We start from the raw sequence: 20,910 nt of genomic DNA, 5'->3' as shown, positions 1-20,910 counted from the left end.
CGACCTGGTTGAACTTGGGACCTTCTGCTTCCCAGGCCATGCACTACTGTACATACTGAGCTACCAGGCCACATACTAAACCAAAAGGCTCAGCAGAATTGTGTAATTATCATTTTCACTTGACTGATGATGACTCATTATCTCTTCCCTGGGCCCTCAAAGCTAAACATGCTGCTGTTGCTTAATAGACTGGTTTACAGTAAGTCTACATGCCCACGCATGGCTTCATTAACAGATTCCAGTGTTACTTATTTTGAATACGATGTCCAACTCATCCAATCTATCTCCTAATATATTACAGCTTAGTTTTTACTCACCTCTAAATACAGTAACATTTTTTACATTTGATAGAGGAGCACGTTTTTTTAATCAAGACATTCTCTCTTTAACTCGTCACAACAGCCACAATTTTCACTATATGACCGTAATTTCTTCACTCAAAGATAGTCACACTTGTCTTCTTTCTAATAATGTGCCTGGCTAAGCCATCAGACCTACATGTTAGTCTGTAATTGCCACAAAGTGCAAAGTGAGAGTTCCAGAATTTACCCCATAGACTACAATGTAAATGTCTCCCTGACTTTTGGGAGAAAAGCAGAAGAACTGACATTTTGAAATCGTGAGTGTGGTCATAATTTTCAGTCCTTAAACAGAACTCACACCAGTTGTTCATTAAAGCCTTGGCATTTAAAAACTAAAGTTATTTTTGTGATAGGCATTATAGTGTTGCTGGAATAGGCCTGTTTAGCAGGAATGCAAATCAGCTTCAGTACAGTGACTGAGCCCTGACCTGTGGAGTTTCCTGCCTTTGGAGAACTCGATGACAACGGTGCAGCTGCAGGTTTGACTGACCAGTCAAACTCCTCATGCTCAGTGTAGCAGCTCTATGCATACAGATGGAGCGGTTCATTTTCGCTGATTTCAGTCGACTGTCAGTCACCTTTCTGACGCTGATCACACACTTATCACACCCTCATAAGCTGACTGTCAGTAGCCCCCCTCTTTGGTCTGTCTGGGGAAGGTGTTAAAAATGGTAATGAGGCCACCCCCATTTTAGCACCAAAAACGCAATTCCAGGGTAAAACCAAAAGGTGGAGCTTTAGTATCTGACCTGTAGAGTTAGGGTCAAACAGCAAGTATATGCACAGTTCTGAGAACAGAACATAGATCTGATAATGTCAGTTCTACACTGTTTGCTAGGGCAGACAGACAAACAGACAGACAGACAGACAATAGTCTGTCTAAACAGTCAACTAAAAAGTTGAGAAAACTTGGAAAGTTGACTTCATTTTAGAATTGAATGTTGTACTAACTTTATTCATAGATAAGCATCGGCAGCTCACGCTGCCACAGCTGCCAAACTACCTTCTGGAGGTTTATGAGTTACTGGCTGTATTAGGTTGAGTTGGACTTCACAAAAGTACCTAATGAAATTATTAAATTCTCATTCTATATATTATTCTTATTCACTTGAATGTAGTGTGTGTCAGTCTGCCTGCTTCAGGAGCTGTTTTAAATTAAAGAAAGAACATTTCAATGTTCTAATCAAGCTTAGATGAAAATAACAATAGAGAGCCTCTTTTCAGACGACCAATCCACAGCACTAGTTAGACTGGTTTCACACCACCCCCTTCTCCCCAAAGCACCAGAGTCCTGCAGTGCTGTTACGTGATGTGATGTAACCAAATACATTTGTGAACTACTTCATCCATCCATCACTTATAAGAGCCTAGTGGTTAAAGCACACAACTTCTCACCCACAGTTTTTAAATAAACTGTTTTTGTTAGTTGGTGGTTTAAAATAAGAAACTTTTATATCCTAAAGCCATAGACTTAACACTTTGTTTTTAACAAGTTATATTTACAGATTTTATAAACGTCCAGTTCATTTGACCATTTTCTAAACCAAGTTGTCTGAAAGTTGGGTCACTACATTCTTTAAGAGCAGAAATGTTTCTCAAGGAGCTTCTACATTATATGTCCTTCATGGGGTACATGGTCTTCACACCTTCTCACAGTCCTTTGTTCAACTGAACTTTGTTCAAAGCCTATTGTAAATAGAGGATAGTGCCTAACTTTACTCAGACTGAAGGTTCCTGCACTTTTGGTAATGTTTCTGCTTTAAGAAAAGTCTGTAAGTTAACTTGAAAATTATTGAGCAGTCACAATCAGCCGATTGCGGTGACATTTGGCAGTAAAAGGTGACTGAAATGACACAGAACTGAAAGAATATCAGCTGGCATAACTCATAATCGATATGTATGCAGATCTCTGTATTTTGTGTCACTTGAATTTGTGCGGTAAACAAAAGACACCAGAGGCAAGTTTACACCAGGAGTCTCTAGCTGGGAGCTTCTGTGCCTTAACCACTAGGCTGTTGGTCCTCTGAGGGAGACCTACTGTATGGACAGTAACTAAATTCCTTCATAGAGCATTATGTTACCAGAGCCTTGATTTGAGTGGAACCTTTAAAGTTATGGATCCATGAAGAATTTTCTTTTTAAGCAGTTTACAAATATATCTGGTTTTCATGGCTCAGGTGAAGTTGTGTGGAAGTTGAGTCATTTCAACTCTTTCAGTCTGGTGTCCTTCTTGGGGGAGGGTTCATCACACCTACTCACTTTTGTGTCTTTTGTTCACGTAACGAGCCAGTTCTTTGCAAGTGTGAAGTGAAGCCAAACTGGAGGATAATATGGAACTTCCCTCAGACTGAGGAAGCTTTTGGTCTTTGTCAGTTGTCAAAAAATGCCAGTAAATTTAGAGCTAAACATTACAATACAGTAATACATACAATACAGACTTGACTAAAGGGCATTGTATTCATAACAGCTGTAATTTTCTACTTGCTTAGACATAAATAGCTTTAAGTTCAGTTATAAACTACTTTACATTTAAGACGCTCATTTCTGTTCTCTCTTTCTCTCTGTCTCTCTCTCTCTCTATCTTTCTCTCATATATATATATAAAGCATCCTGTTGACTCCGTGCTTATCTGTGTATGACCTTGCCTGAACTTCACTCTGCCTTTGCTTAATAAATCCTATACTATCATCCACAACTGTCTGAGCCATGCATGTGGGTCCGCCACCTCGGAAATTTTGACAATATTACTTATCGGGTTATTACACTGTTTGTTGTGTAAATAAGCACACACTTCCTCTGAATCAAAAGCACCAATCCAGATCTTTAGTTTAAATAGCACTAATTCTCCTTTTGACTGGTATTTATTACTAGTTATTTAGACTATTTTACAGTTTATCAAATAAGCACACACTTTCGCCAAATCCTTCCAAAATAAAAGCATCAAAACAAATCCTTAGTTGCAATCAAATCAATTAATTCACTTTTATATCTAGATGTCAGGTTCTGATTAACTAATTGCAAATAGTTCATTAGATTATTTTATAGTCAATAACCAGTCTCTCTACCTTCAAATCTTTTTAATATAAAAGCACAAATCCAGTTCATTTAGTTTTTATTAGCACATTTTCTGTTTCCTCACTGGTTAATTGTGAGTACTATAGTTAGACTACACATACATTTCCTCCAAATACCTTCAAAATAAAAGCACCAATCCAAATCTTCAGCTATATATAGCAATTTCTCTGCTTCCAAAAGCTTGACTAGTTAAGAGTATTTTACATTTTAGCAATCAAGCACCAGCCATTCCAAATCCTTTGAAAATTAAAGCAGGAGTCGAAATGATTAGCACTTCTGATTTATTAATTCATCATTTTCATTTAATTTCAGCAAGTCCATTTTAACTTTCATCAAATTTCAGTCCAACTGCTTCAGCTTCTTCTGCAGCTACATTCAATTCAATTTAATTTTATTTATATAGCGCCAAATCACAACAAAGTTATTTCAAGGCACTTTACAAGGTAAGACCTTACATAACTAAACCCAACAAATTCCACATACAGCAAGCCATTAATTGTAATTCATTAGAATTTGACAGCAACAGTGGAGAGGAAAAACTCCCTCTCTAGCGAGGAAGAAACCTCCAGCAGAACTACGCTGGATGTGAGCGGCCATCTGCCTCGACTGGTTGGGGTGAGGGGATAGAGAGACAGAAAAGCACAGCAACAACTAACAACAGAGCACAGGCAGGATGGTTGGACCAGGGACTGGACACAGTCAGGAAGGTTGGACAAGGGACTGTCCATCACAGACACATAGCTCCAAATCTGATGATACCTTTACTGTAGGTGAGGACAAAGTGGAGGGGGGCACAACTACTGGAGAGAACGATACAAGGTTAGTTAAACATGGAACAATTATGGGAGGTTACTGGATAGAAGAGATACATGTAGAAAGAAACAAAGGAGCTCAGTGTATACATTAAGTCCTCAAGCAGTCTATGTCTATTGCAACTTAACTAAGAGATGGTTCATGTGACAATTATTTCCAGTGACCTGAACCATCTTTTACTATGAGCATGATCAAAAATGGAAGTTTTTAAGCCTGATCTTAAAAGTGGAGGGTGTCAGCTTCTTGACCCTGAACAGGAAGCTTGTTCCAGAGGAGAGGAGCTTGGTAGCTAAAACCTCTGCCTCCCATTCTACATTTAAAGACTCTAGGAACCACAAGTAGCCCAGCGCTCTGAGAACGAAGCGTTCTGCTGGGAGTATAAGGAACTATGAGGTCTTTAAGATAAGAAGGAGCTTTGTCATTTAGTACTTTGTAGGTGAGTAGGAGAATTTAAAATTCTATCACCAATGTAGGTGAAATGTGATCTCTCTTTCTAAGTTCCGTCAGAATTCTGGCTGCAGCATTTTGAATTAGCTGGAGGATTTTTAAGGAGCTGTTAGGACTGTTAGAGATCCTGGTCAATGATAGTAGAATCTGAAGATAATGTTATGTAATCTAGGGTGGCTATCTGATTCAATAGTGTCTCTAGAACCTCCGTTTTATCTGAATTTAGTTGAAGGAGGTTTTGGCACTTCCAGGATTTGATGTCATTTAAACAACTTTAAATTTTAACTAGTTGATCTGTTTCATTTGGTTCCAAAAACAGATATAGCTGAGTATCATCTGCATCAAAATGAAAGTTTATAGAATGTTTGCTAATAATATCACCTACAGGAGACATGTATACAGTAGGTTGAACAGAATTGCACCAAGCACAGAACCCTGTGGTACTCCATAGATAATCCTTGTGCATATGGAAGATTTGTTGTTAACATGAACAAACTGGAATCTGTTCAACAAATAGGATTTAAACAATCCCAGTGCTGTTTGTTTATGTCTGATGCCATGTTCTAGTCTTTGTAATAGAATGTTATGATCAATTGTATCAAATGCAGCACTGAGATCTAAATAGGTTAAATAAGGGTAAATTTGAAATGGGCCTATAGTTGGCTAGTTCTTCAGGGTCCAGAGTAGGTTTTTTTCCAGTAAAGGTTTGACCACAGCCACGTTAAAAGCCTGTGGTGCGTGGCCTTTATGTAAAGATTTGTTGATTTGATTTAATAGGGACGAGCTGATTAAAGGTAGAACTTCTTTGAGTAATCTGGTTGGGATTGGGTCTACAAGACAAGTGGATGAATTGGAAGAGTTAATTGAGGTTAACTCCATTTAATTCATTTCAATTTTATTTATATTGCACCAAATCACAACAAGGTTATTTCAACAAGGTTATTACAAGGTAAGTTTTTAAACCATACACAACTAAACCCAACAAATCCCACATACAGTAAGCCTTTAATTACAGTTTGATAGCAACAGTGGAGAGGAAAAACTCCCTCTCTTACGAGGAAGAAACCTCTATCAGAACCAGGCTGGATGTGGACATTGCTGCTTCTCTTCCACCTCGACCTGTACTTTTAGGAATATGATAGTTTATGTGACTCATTGGAGTGGACTAGTTTAAACTACCATTTCAGTGAGACCTACGTGATAGACATTCATTGAGTTATTTAATAACAGATTTAGACAAGAGTGATCTGATATTTAATAAACCCCACTTTATTAACCTTTGGTTACTTCACTTTTACTTTTGTGAGGTGACTTTCTCTCGTGGAAATTTTCCATAAAGAAGCAGATGAGAGAGTTGTACTTTTGTGCAATTTATTAAAATAATAAAGAAAATAAAAATAATGTGAAAAGCAAATAAAAAGCATGGATGTTGATCGTGCACATCAACAAACCAAAAACCAGCTGGGGAGATAAAGAAAATAAAAATAATGGGGAAAGCAAATAAAAAGCATGGATGTTGATCGTGCACATCAACAAACCAAAACCCAGCTGGGGAGATCAGTGCACACACCACGAAGGTGTGATGCAAAGAGCCCCCGATCCTCAAGTTGCTTCTGCCTTTTAACTCCTTTCTCTGGCTCTGGTGGAATGTCTCTCTGCAGCAATGGAATTGTTTGCGCCACCTTATCTCGCTGTAAGTGAGAATGTTTGCTTTCTCACTTCTGCATCATCATGTCTTGTTATCCAAAGGAAGGAACACCGAGCTTCTAAGACAAGATGCATTCGCTTTAACAGCCTTGGGTCTGGTGGGGAGTCAGATAGGAAGGAGCCAGAGTCCGGGTGTAAAAGACAAACATATATCATAAACTATTAGTCAGTCAAATGGAACATCAGATGTTTAGACTTGATGTACGACAGGGCGCAAGAGATTAGTTGTTTGTGTAAGAATGTTCAGTAATGCACCTAACCAGCACAGGACAAGTGTGTTGGATAAGAAATAGCACAAGGCAAAATGTTTCCATTACACAAGCTTTGTATTTGTGCTTTTTTTGTGAGGAATTCTTTTAAGAATGCCTTTATTAGTCCCACAGCGGGGAAATTCCCATCAGCAGCCAGGTTTGATGTTTATTAAATTCTGGTAAGTCTTTGATTAGTATGTGATTTGTATAGTTTAGGTGGTTGGGGAGCAAAAACAGTCTTTATGTGATAACTAAGACTAATTGCTGTAGAGAACATGCAGAGAAGCGTGTAAGACTGCGACTTTGCATCCACATCCACATTCAGTTGTGTGTTATGTTGCAGCAACTTTTAGCTCTTCTTTCAGCTTTGTAAAACCGAACAGCTCAACTGTAAGCAGCTCTAACTGCATTTTAGCTATGTTTTTATCAGTACAGCAAATGTTAGATAGTTCATTCATTTTCAGAAGTTGGTAAGAAAACAATTCTATCTTCAACTATCTTCAATTTGAAATTGAACTGCTTCACATGCAAATTTTAAGCTGTGTTTAAAAAAAACTCCTAATTCCTTTACGATACATTTGCTTTAATATTTTTTATTAGGACAGCAAGAAGGTCCTGGGTTCAAATCCTGGGGCGAACCGGTGCCTTTCTGTGTGGATTCTCCCCATGTTCGTGTGTGTGTGTGTGTGTGTGTGTGTGTGTGTGTGTGTGTGTGTGTGTGTGTGTGTGTGTGTGTGTGTGTGTGTGTGTGTGTGTGTGTGTGTGTGTGTCTGTCTGTCTGTGTGTGTGTGTGTTGCCCTGGGATGACTGGCGACCTGTCCAGGGTGTGTTGCTCTGTGATGGACTGGCGACCTGTCCAGGGTGTGTTGCTCTGTGATGGACTGGCGACCTGTCCAGGGTGTGTTGCTCTGTGATGGACTGGCGACCTGTCCAGGGTGTGTTGCTCTGTGATGGACTGGCGACCTGTCCAGTGTGTGTTGCTCTGTGATGGACTGGCGACCTGTCCAGGGTGTGTTGCTCTGTGATGGACTGGCGACCTGTCCAGGGTGTGTTGCTCTGTGATGGACTGGCGACCTGTCCAGGGTGTGTTGCTCTGTGATGGACCGGCGACCTGTCCAGGGTGTACCCCGCCTCTTGCCCGTAGATGGCTGGGATAGGCTCCAGCGCGACCCCGCATAAGGGATTAAGCAGGAATGGAAAGCAAAAAAAAGGATGGAGGGATGGATGGAAAAAGATTTCTTAGAAGTCTTATATCTTTATCTACAGTAACTTATAATAATAATAATATAATTTTTATTTATGTCTCTATGTCTATGTGTCTCCTTTTCTCTGACCTGTTTTTCTCTGCTGTCTCTGTGGATGAGCTGGATGCCTCAGGATGCATCCTTTAGAGAAGCAATGAAATCCTTGGGTCTGATCAAACTTAAATTTTATTCACAGGTCACCCCTCAGTCAATGGCATAGCCATCACCTTCACACTTTTTCATGGATCCCTGCACCTGATGGTGCAAAGGTCCACACTTCAGAGGTTCACCTTCAGCAGCTGTTGCTGCTGCAATTCACTGCAGGCCAACACCTTCCAGTTTTCAGGATTGTGTGCATCTTCTCTTTTGTCTTGATTCTGGTGCCTGTCTTCTGTAAACACATACTGGAAGAAGAGATTTTCTAGAAGGAACATTTAATTTAAGTCTTGTTCTCGGTCTTGCACAGAGCGTGTGTTTTCTTTTCCTCAGTTAGAGTCGACTTTTTTCTAATGAATTAAAGTACACACCCTTTTTTAGCAGCTTACGAAATTTCCCCATTGTGGGACTATTAATGGTTTTCTTATTCTTATTCTCTTACCTATTTTTAAAATATGTAAGTCCAGAAGTTTTTATTTTAAAATGTTGTTTTTCTAGTCGGCTTTTTAGGCACAATGGCCTTTTCCCCTGGTCCATATTTATTTCATAATGCCGTTTTACAGCAGAATAACTTTGTCTGTCAATCAGTGCTGGTGGGTGGGACCTAAACACCCATTGGCTGATCTCTTCACATCGATTCGTTTTCCTAGACACCTGTGAGGGGTTGTGTGGTTAGAGAGGGCGGACATGAGTGAAGTTCTGCTTACTTTAGCAGATTAAATAGAGAGAGATCATTTACCAGCAGATACTGGTTTGAGTTTAGATGATATTTTTTTAAATGCTCATCATGCAACATCAATTGAGCATTGTGTCCATGTGTAATATAAGAGGAACCATTCTGTTGTCCGTCCACGTCTTGAAATTCTAAATGCAGCATTTAATGACCTTTGTACTGTCTAACATGTCTATCAGGAACATTGCCAGCATGTTTGCTGCATCACCCAGTACTGTTCGGAGGAGAATAGGGTGTAGCGAACAACTCCCTAACTGCAGTGGTTGCTCTTAGTGTCTGTCAAACTGTGACACATCTGAATCCAGTTTTATGTTGCGCAGATTTGAAAACTGCTGGGTTGTAAATATTGATACCGTCTGAGAATGTTGTGTATTTTCCATGCATATTGTATTTGTGTCTGTTTGTAGTGTTAAATAGTCCTATTATGGCCTTATTACATTCCGTCAAGCAGAGTGGTGTTTTTTCGGAGGGTCCACGAAGGCACCACGGAAGAAGGTGCGCACCAAAGCGAGTGGTTTCATCGGTGAAAGCAGTGTACAGGAAGAGAAAGTCATAAGGAAACTAGTGACACTGTTTTGGTTAAAGCTCCAGTTGAATACAGTAACAAAGTCAGTTATTATGTAGGTTATGGAAATTGTAGAGCTACTGTATTTTGTGCTTAATTACATAAACTGTGTTAATCAATTATGCCAACCAGATACAGCACATATACGGTCCAATATGTTTTTATTGGGTTGTGCAGTGTATGTTAGTTTATCCATCTAGCTCTAACGTTGGTTTGAGGACAATGAAGGAATAAAGAAACATCAGACCATAAGTAAAGCTGTGATTTTCTTGACTTAACAATATGCTGGCTGACATTGTTTCATTGGCCAAATACATTCAATTAAAACCACATCTCATATATCTTGTGGTATGTTTAATGGTGGAACGTTAACGATGCGTCGTTTTCTATGTAGCCTGTGTCCTCGCCTCGTTGCTGCGCTTTGACATTTCAGTTCTCATCCTTAAGTAGTTTGATGTCATAATGAAATGCTCACAGACACAAAAACCAGGAAATGGTTATATATATATATATATATATATATATATATATATATATATATATATATATATATATATATATATATATATATATATATCTCTATATATATATATATATATATATATATAATGAACAAATGGAATTGAAAGTGTTTGAGAATACTTTTAAAATGATCTTTGTTAAACTTAATCCAGGCTCCAAAGACAAAACGCAAAGGTTTGACGTTGGCACTTTGTTGAAAGCAGATCGCAGCAATTCAGGAGCAGACTTACTTACAGTCCTCATTCTTTTAACTACAACATGAGTGGCGTTCAAACAGCGTCACTTCTTGTAAAACTTTATTTGTGTAGATCATGCACAGACAAGATAATAAAACATTGTCAAGGCATCGTCAAGGACAGCTAACATGTTCTTCCTGCTACAAACAGGAGCAACCAGTGCGGCATTCTGAAGCTGGTCACCAATTAACATGGTTGTACTGTAAGTTGTTACAGAACACCTTTATTAGCAGTAACATTACCATCTGGTCTGCTTAAAGATAGACTGTTGTGGTGTGAACTTGGACTAGAGACAGTTTCAGAAAGAATACGCTTCTGCACCACTCTTTCAGGCTGAGGCGTAACATTGCCCTCTCTCTGATGGGAACTATGTAATCATTTGTAATATTATGAAAATAATCATTATGAAATAGATTTTGATAATGATGAGCAGATTTTACAGAATGAAATGTATTTGATACTGAAATGTAATGAAATGTATTTGATACTGTATGTATTTGATAACTGTTACTTTGCAAAATGTTGATGTTGGTTTTGGTAATGTTAATATCTTAAAATTTCATGGCCAGTTTACATTGTCTCATTTATTTCATATAGGTATTTATTTCATAATGTCCTTTTAATTAATTTAATACTGAACACTTTGTAGTTCCATAAAAAAGATAATGTACGTAACAGGATATAATGCTTTAGCCAAACCTGCATTGACAGACCAAGCAGGAGTCCTGCAGGTTGATCAGCCTCTATGGAAGCGAGGGTACAGTATTTTGCTACATTTTTTACTAACATAATCTTTTTGAGTTGTTTAACTCTTTCTAAAAATGCTAATTTATAGTTAAATGTTTTACATCCTGATTTTTTTTAACTTTTCTGTTACATACTTATTCATGTAACAGATTTATATACCAATTCCACATAATGACCCATGAAACAGAGACATGTTCGTCTACAAAAGAAATGATGAGAAAAAAAAATGCAAGTTGAGTAGCTTGGTCTAAATGCATGAGTACTGCTGAAGTAGTTTGTCACCCCAGTCTTACTGAACTGGTTATCATATTGACTATTTAAATTTAACTAGCCCCTGTGACTGGAGGGAGAGCAGTAGAATGAGAGCAGCATGGTTGCGCTGTGTCCTTCAGTCATGTTTTTGTAGGTTGGTATTGATGACAGTCACAACAGGTCCCTTGAGGCTGCAATTGATTGGTTTTGTTGGTTTTTGTTGTGTAAGGTCTAAAACTGAATTGAATTAAATTGTCATGCTCTGGCAAAATAGTGAAAGCTCACTGTAGCCTTGCAAACTGGCAACATTATATGTCTGCATGCAGGACAAGACTTACGATACACTTGAAATGAGGAGACCTCAGCCATTTTCTCAGACTGGGTTAGACGAACAGCTAGATTTGCTTTTCAGAGAAGACTAAGTCCAGTATGTCATGAGTAGGCATTTTGCTTGATACCTTTTGCTATTGACTGAGGAAGTGAGCTGTCTGTTTATGCTGCAGCTTTCTCTAGCAGTTATGGTTCTCTGGGGATAATCGACCCTACCTGCGTGCTTGTGCAGGGCCACATTGCTTCTTTGTACTTTCTCTTCTTTGTTTGACTTTGTTCTTACCGTGCTCTATGGAGGCAGTCACAGGAAGGAAAAGGCAAAGAAGAAAGACAAAGCTACAGCTTGTCATCTCTACCAATCTCGGCTATCTTCCTTTGGTTCTTTTTTAAAGCTGTACAGTAGCTCCCTGGATATAATACAGCTGGGGTGGATCAACCTGTATTGTGATGATTCCATCACTTAAGGGGGCTGGCAAATATATTCCTGCTCCTCAATCAGAAAGAAGAATAAATGCATAAACCCATGACAAATCAGTTGATTCAGATCACATGGCCTTCTGTTTTCTCTTTTGCATTTATACTGGCTAGTAAATGCTGCAGTAATTTTCAGTTCCTTTGATCTGCTATCTACCCCAGATATCGATGACAATTGAAATCACAGGACACCTCATCAGACTGACAAGACACTGCCCCTCTCAATCTGTCATGCTAGCACACTTTCACAATAAATGGATCACCGTTTCTTGAAAGAGTGCAACATATACTGCTCTGTGAAAAATAAAGTCTGGTGCTGTTTTGCCATCGTGTGGACAAATGTAGTAACTGACACTGTGTTGCATTGATTGTTTAATAACATTCTTATTTGTTATTAGTCTAACTTAGAACAAAAAGGCCTAAAATGTACATATAATATAGTATCTAAAATTTAGTGTGTTCTCTAAAAAGGTGTTTTGTTTTTGATTTTCCAGGTAAAGCTCCCTTTCCCTGTAGATCAAATCACAAATCTTCCACGGAACGATTTCCAAATGTTAGTGAAAATGCACAAATTGACTTCAGAGCAGCTCGAGTTCATCCATGATGTAAGGCGACGGAGTAAGAACCGAATTGCAGCTCAGCGCTGCCGTAAAAGGAAGCTCGACTGCATCCTGAATCTGGAGTGTGAAATCAGAAAACTGGTAGGTAGCATAAATTACAGCAGTATTATCCCCAACATTGTCTCTCAATTTTGCACTGAAGATATTTGATTTGTTCATATAGGCATGCTAAAGGGCTGTGGAGAAGGTTTTCAACTATGTGAACATTTAAGAAGTAGCTACTAATATTGTATGTTAAATAAACAAGAAGACATATTTGAGGATAAGGTTGGGTTCAATATAAGGTTTAATCTACAAAACCTCACTGTTATCATATAATGTAAAATGATGGATGGAAACTATATGCAGGTGTGTGAGAAGGAGAAGTTACTGACAGAGAGGAACCAACTGAAGGCATGTATGGGCGAGCTGTGGGAGAACTTCTCCTGCCTGTCCCAAGAAGTGTGCAGGGACGTCCAGCTGAGCCCAGAGCAGGTACAGTCTTTACATCACTACTGCCCGGTGCTTCGCCCTGCCAACTCCACTACCATCAACAGTGCCACCAGTGAGCCCAAGCCTGCCCACAATACCACCACCAGCATTGACCTCACTATCCACTCTGGCTCAGCCACGCCAGAGCCTTGCTATGTGTCACCGGGCCCCTCGGAGAGTGACCCAGACTCAGCTGTTAGAAACGGTGCAGACAAAGATATGGACAGCTTATACACAGAGTCAGAGCTGTCTAATGAAACATCTAACCAGGCAGTAACAGTCGATTTCTGCCAGGAAATGACTGACAAATGTACAACTGACGAGCAGCCAAGGAAGGACTCTAAGTAGTGGGAATTCTCAATGTGCAGTTTTTTTATCATTGTCATCATTATCTGTTTAGAGAATCTCGCTCTCTGGATAGTTGTCAGCTTCTGACAAAAAACTTTCTTTGTATTTATATCTTTTTGTACTGTCTTTTTTTTGTTTATGAACGGTTGACACTAAAGTTGTCTTAACAGCAGCAATACTGTTCTCCAGCTATTTCCTCTTATTATGACAGAGTGGGAACTTCTCACCAAACCATTACAATGGTGCTACAATTGCCCTGGCAGCAACTTTTTCATGTATCACTTGACCCCTCAAGTTAAACCTCAATGGACCTAAACAGCAACTCTTGTTGTCTTCTGTGTATTAACAGCATTTATGTTTCTGCCTTTCTTATTCACATTGATTCTGCTCTTTACCAAGTATGTTTTTATAAGTATTCTCTACCTCTTTCTGTCTAACTTTCTCTCCCTCACTCTCTGTCTTTTCTCATTATATCTTAGTGGCCCTTTTTGTCACAGCAATTCAAACTCAGGTAAAATTCTCTGAATGTTTAACCCAATTCATGGAAATGAGAACTCAGCTTGTACATGAGAAAGTTACAATGCAGTTAGAGTGTAAAATGTCAATATGCAAAAATGTCTTTAAATATCTCACATTTGTATTTCTGTACAGGACAACTTTGTACAGTTTGTAACCGAGAACATTCCTCCTTTGCCTTCCGCACCAATGAAATGAAAGGATTTTGCAGACAGTTATATGATGATTTCTTGCCCACTCATCAGCAATACCATTGTATCTGGATGTTGTAATGGTGATTTTGATTTTCAAGTTCTTGTCTGGCAGAAGTGTATATAGTGTGAAGCATGAATGGAGCATGATGATTCTATTGGTGACTTTGTACAGATAGAGACTTCAATGTTTCTTTTTTACTGGGCTTGCTGTTTCCTGTCCTGCCTAATGAATGTTCCCCATTATGGCGGGTGTTCTTAAACTCAGGAAATTAGGTTATACAGATGTACACACACATGCAAAATTATATGTACATATACATCAACAGATATGCTCACAATTTTGTCAAAGTTAGTCATTCAGCACATCTGGAACCAGTAACCCCTCACCACCTTTGGCTTAAATGTGAAAAAAAAGATCCTTGCCTTGTATCTTTGATTAAATCTCATTTGTTATCAGTATTTATAGATGTTATTTGTGTACACTATTGTAAACACACTTTTATTTGAGTGATTTTTCAGCAACAACTAAATCTGACAAGTTTGTCATACTGATCCAACCTTAAAGTAAAATGATATAAAACGAATTTAACTACTACTGTAATCAGGTACTTTAAGTACACAGTCTTTCAGAACCATAAAGCACTTCCATTAGGGTATAGGGTGAAAATAGAGCACTTACATTGGCACTTCGAGACTTAACTTCTAGTTTGAAGTTTTATTGAATTTTTCATTTAAAGAGAAAGTATCTGAAACCTAGATACAAACAGAAGCCAGTGTTTTAGCATACAACACTCTTCTATTTGTATTTCTTTGTAGAACTTAAATGAGCTAATTCTAAATTTATTTGATTTAAAAGTTTTGTATTTGTCGATAGAATTACTGAGTAACATTGATATAAAATTATAATATTTAATTGTGGATTTGTTTGAACATCCATCTTTGTTGTGAGCATGCATGCTGCCTGTAGCTACAGTATAAACCTAGTTTGTCCAGCTTCTGTTTACCTCTGACAGCAGCAGTCTAATTGCTCACTTTGTGGGGCTGAATGCTTTAAAGAACAAGTGGGATCATGTTCTTGTGCTACTGTAGAATCTAATTGAACTGCAAAGCTTTAGTTATTGCTCTCTAAATAATTATTAATTGTCCCTCAGTTTACTATCCAGACTCTAAGCTATTGATATGTATGTTCCCCCTTACCTGACCTGTATTTAGGTGTATTTACTGGCATAGTCATGAAAACAGTGTTTGGTTACAGTTTAGCAAGGTCACTTATTAAATACCTATTATAAATACCTTTGTGTGGCCAAATATGTCTGGGACTGGATAAACAATTTGCAAGTTTTCTCAGAGCTTTAATGTGTTACATTTCTCTTTATTAGCTATATGGAGTAACTTGGAGTGTATTTTATTAGTAATTTTTTAAAATTACATCAAATATTGCATCAACCTGCACTTGCAAGAACATGACACATATATTACTAAACACAAAAGCAAGACATTTGTTGTGGCATAGCCTGAATGCAAGGCAGTAGTGATTCTTTATTTGGCTCATGTGGTTTCTAAGATTTATTCTGCCTTTTTACTGTGCTTTGTTTCACATTTGTACGTATATTTACTGAAACATAACAGTATTTACTTGTGGAAATTCTACCAGGCTGATGCCAGAATAATCTGTGACAGAAGCTTGTTTTCTAGAAAAATATGCAAGACTTTGTTTTTGTAATCTTTCCCTATAAGATCTTATATGTAGAAAACCATTCAAGATAAAATATTTTACTTCATGTTTGATTTGTCTGGAGATAAAATTGTGAATCTTGAGTCGTAACTGTTGTAACAATGAATTCATAATTTTACATAATTTTAGTTAGTTAATTGTAGTTTCTGTAATATCCACTCTACTATGCACGTTTGGGGCCACTAAAGAATGTTCTTGTTTTCCAGACACATTTTTCCTAATGTTAACATAATTGAAAAAAAAAACTATTTTTTTGTAATCGATTCGTTTTTTATGTATGTCAACAAATTTGTTTTAGCAAACACAAGGTACCACTGGAACTAAACAATTGTTGATGATTGGCCACTGTATGTTTATATAGATTTTAAAATTAATAAGCCACCATTTTTTAGCTAAAGTTGTCAATAATATCAACAATATCTACACTGTATTTCTAAACAATTTGATGTTGAAAATCAATTTCTCTTGTCTTTTCTTTGTTTCTAAAGCTGTTTACACAAACTCCAGACAGTATTGGCCTACCAATCAGGTTGCTGTGCTTTCACACAAAGGAGTCAGACATGGGAAGAAACACCACTTAATTTTTGCCAGAGTTGGATCCCATGTAGAATGTGTGGGAGGCATAACATGACACAAGACAGTAGAGATCACACATTACCCAGGCTTTTTACGACAGTGTATTCTATCTAGAAGTTCATTCATAACTGAATATCTGAATAAATGCAATGGTAGGTTAAACCATTGCATTTATATAGCTTATACAGTCTGAATATTGTTAGACAATTTATTAAATTCTATTTAAAAATTATACCCGGTCTACTACACTGCTAATCTGTATAGGTTTGTTAGGTGGAAAAGGGTATAACTAAGTAAGACATGTAATATTCACTACTCCTAAGACCTCTTAACCCAATCTAACTTGTTAACTGTTCTGGTGAATGTGTAAAGTTGGGTTGGATTTTCACCTCTGTGAGGAAGCATGATCAATTTCTAGACTGATGAGTAGACTTTATTATTTGTTACACCAATGCAAAAATTAAGAGATGATATAAGATATGAGATTTTTGCCTCCTGACTTGTTGCATGTATCGGTCTCATTTTCTTCAGAAGATATTCCCCAGTGTCATTTGGTTTCGGTGGGCATTTGATTGAATTATTAGCAATATCAAAATGTAATGGAAAAAGTAGATAGTTTTGGTATATTCAATGAAGACCTAAAAAATTAAACATCCAAGAATTTTTATATTTCTGGGTATTATTGTTGCTAATGAACAGACAATCTTCTAACATTGGGAAAAAAAACGAAACTAGTAGGAATATTTGTATTTGTTTTGTTGTCCTACAATACACGCTTTTGCTTCCAATATAAAGAATGTGAGTCTATTCCTCTTTTAAGCTTTGTTTTGATCTTCACCAATAACTAATTAGTGTTCACAATGTTTACCAGCATATAGCTTACCTTGTGTTTTGTTTAGTGCTGGGAATGTAGCCTTGAGGGATTTTATCCAAACCCTTCACATCCTGACTGACTGACTTGAAAAAGCTCTGCAGAACAATCAATGTAGAGTTGATCATTTTCTGCTGGAAGTCTCTCAGTATTCATAATTTTGTCTGTCTGTCTGTCTGTCTGTCTGTCTGTCTGTCTGTCTGTCTGTCTGTCTCTCTATCTATCTATCTATCTATCTATCTATCTATCTATCTATCTATCTATCTATCTATCTATCTATCTATCTATCTATCTATCTATCTATCTATCTATCTATCTATCGGGTTACATATTGGTCTAAATAGTCTAAAGTCTAAATATATATATTTTTTAATGAATTTCATTAAGAGGAATCCTCCTGGTTGTGCATGGCAGATACATTTTGTTTATGGTTATAACAAATGTATTGTTACATTATTGTTAGTTGAGTTCAACAGTTATGTTGTTGCTGTAGCTATATAATTTAATGTTAGTACCTTATTGCTGTGCATTTGTCCTGTTCAGTTCAACTTTTTCTGTTGCTGCTTCTTTTAAACAAACACTGGCTTTGTAACTCCAAAGGTTGTTCTATAAAAAGAATATGAATTAAACATGCCTTCTTCACAGAATGCTCAACTTTATTGAGATAAAATATCAGTTGTCCTGGTTCCACAGGTTGTGATCACTGAGTAAAATTTAAAATGAAAAATGTTTACAAACAGCTGTCATATACAGTATGATCCGTTTTTCCATGTAAAAATGTTCAGTTTAATTGGACTTGTCATTGTGTAAGGAGACAAAGGAATATGTTTATTTACTTGGTCTTTAATGAAAAGCTGGGATACATTAACGTCACATGGGTAAAAGTGCACCTCCAATTTGCCTTAGAACCTGTAGAGGCCATAGTTCACATTTAAGTGAAATGAGTGTATGCAGGGGCCTCTGCCCCATTATTGTGTCACCAGTGCGGACATTCTCACACTTATCTACCTGTGAAATCCTTCATACCTCTCAAAACTGGTCAATGACTGTATCAGCAAACTGCATCAGGTGTTTTTTCTACATGCTTTTTACAGAGATTATATGGATTGTTGTATTGATATTTTGTGTATATTTTTAATGTGATAGCTCTTAAACTTGTAGTTAAAGTTGGTTTTTTTGTTAATGTTGCAAAAGACTTTTTTGTGTTAATACTGTTAATTCAAAATAGCTGTTATTCTCTTCTTCTTACCTTTTTAATTTTAAATGCTGAACCTAATTAATGGCAAGAACATAATAATCATTGTAAATATGGTATTGTGCAAACCATTTTTCATTACTTTCAATTGCTAGTGTTATATAAATTACTTTATTGTTAAGACACAATTTCCTCATGAAATAAAGAAATGTGCATATCACACTTTGCTTTGAGGACATTATTCTCTATTACTGCTTAGAGATCTAAGCTCTATATATATATATATATATATATATATATATATATATATATATATATATATATATATATATATATATATATATATATAGGCAATATATAGGCAATATATCTATATATAGGCAATATATCTATCTATCCATATATATATATATAATATATATATATTTGTCTATCTATATCTATATATATCTATATATATATCTCTATATCTATATAATATATATATAGATATATATAGATATATATATATATATATATATATATATATATATATATATATATATATATATATATTATATAGTATATATATATATATATTATATATATATATATATATATATATAGATATAATAGATATAGATATATATTTGTCTATCTATATATATATATATATACCGATAGCTCAATCGGTAAAGTCACAGGACTTGCATGCTGGTTCGAATCCCCGTTAGGGCGAATAGGCATCCAGTGTGGGTCCTTGGGCAAGACCCTTCAAGCTACCGCCTACCTCATATCATGAGAGACAATGAACCACATGAGATACCGGCTCAGACGTCGCCCGGTCTAACAAGGTCTGCGTCAGGTGCTGGGGAACCAGAGCACCTGAGCACCAAAGGCCTTGGCCAGCCGCCTAAAGAGATACACCAGAGATAACAAAGCCAGACGAATAAACCGGCTGTTCGCAACACAACCTGCGAAAGTGTACTCTCAATGGCAGGGTAATAACAACAGAGCAGACCCACCAAGGCTGGAAACTGAACAGTACTGGAAGGGTATATAGGAAAGGGAGGCGTCACACAACAGTGATGCACAGTGGCTGGTGGATCTGAGGGAAGACCACAGCAACCTCCCTGAACAGAACCCAGTGACAATCACAGTGGCAGACATCCAACATAGAGTCTCAGGTATGAAAAACTGGACAGCACCTGGCCCTGACATGATCCACGCCTACTGGCTAAAGAAGCTCACTGCAATCCATGAGCGCCTGGCAGCACAAATGAACCAGCTGCTAAGGGATGGGACTCACCCTGAATGGCTAACCGAAGGGCGAACGATCCTGATAATGAAGGATCCCTCAAAGGGTACAGTCCCATCCAACTACCGGCCAATAACCTGCCTCTCCACAACATGGAAGCTCATGTCAGGCATCATCGCAGCTAAGATAAGTGGGCACATGAGTCAATACATGAGCCAAGCACAGAAGGGCATTGGTAAGGATACCAGAGACCAACTCCTGGTAGACAGAACAGTCGCCCAAGACTGCAGAATGCGACACACCAACCTGTGCACAGCCTGGATCGACTACAAGAAAGCCTATGACTCAATGCCACACACATGGATCACTGAATGCTTGGAGCTGTACAACATCAACAGAACTCTAAGGGCCTTCATTGCAAACTCGATGAGGTTGTGGAGAACCACCCTTGAAGCCAATGGGAAGTTACTTGCCCAAGTATCCATCAAATGTGGCATATACCAAGGAGATGCACTGTCCCCACTGCTGTTCTGCATAGGTCTGAACCCCCTCAGCCAAATAATAAACAAGACTGGCTATGGATACCGACTCCGGAACGGGGCCACCATAAGTCACCTCCTCTACATGAATGACATCAAGCTGTACGCTAAGAATGAGCGAGACATCGACTCGCTGATCCACACCACAAGGATCTACAGCTCAGACATCGGGATGTCATTTGGGCTCGAGAAATGTGGGAGGATGGTGACAAAGAGAGGCAAGGTAATCCACACAGAAGGGGTCTCACTCCCAGAAGGAACTATAGCAGACATTGAGGACAATTACAAGTACCTTGGAATACCACAGGCAAACGGCAACCTTGAACAGGCAACAAGGAATGCAGCAACAGCCAAATACCTCCAAAGAGTAAGGCAAGTCCTAAGAAGCCAGCTCAATGGCAAGAACAAATCCCGGGCCATAAACAGCTATGCCCTGCCAGTGATCAGATACCCTGCGGGAATAATAAGGTGGCCAAAGGAAGAGATACAGACCACAGATGTTAAGACACGAAAGCTCCTCGCCGTGCATAGAGGGTTCCACCCCAAATCCAGCACCCTGAGACTGTACGCTAGCCGCAAGGAAGGAGGCCGAGGACTAGTGAGCGTGAGAGCCACTATCCGGGATGAAACATCCAAGATCCATAAGTACATCAAGGATAAGGCCCCGACAGATGACGTGCTGAGTGAATGTCTC

The 20,910-nt window shown here is 38.0% G+C and overlaps 1 protein-coding gene across 3 annotated transcripts in view; it reads left to right on the top strand.

The window, feature by feature from the left end:
* The window catches only part of bach2b (BTB and CNC homology 1, basic leucine zipper transcription factor 2b), a 73,229-nt gene extending 54,567 nt beyond the window's left edge, over positions 1-18,662 (top strand). For all 3 annotated transcript variants that reach the window (XM_029140808.3, XM_055506107.1, XM_055506108.1), the window contains exons 4-5: positions 12,409-12,615; positions 12,883-18,662. In XM_029140808.3, the coding sequence (XP_028996641.1) occupies positions 12,409-12,615; positions 12,883-13,353 (678 nt within the window). In that variant the 3' untranslated portion in view covers positions 13,354-18,662. The remainder of the gene's footprint in view (positions 1-12,408; positions 12,616-12,882) is intronic.
* Positions 18,663-20,910: the final 2,248 nt, after the last annotated feature.

The sequence above is a fragment of the Betta splendens genome, chromosome 24, assembly GCF_900634795.4.
Source record: "Betta splendens chromosome 24, fBetSpl5.4, whole genome shotgun sequence".
In the NCBI taxonomy this organism is placed as follows: Eukaryota; Metazoa; Chordata; class Actinopteri; order Anabantiformes; family Osphronemidae; genus Betta; species Betta splendens.
This window is presented reverse-complemented; position numbering and strand designations above follow the sequence as displayed.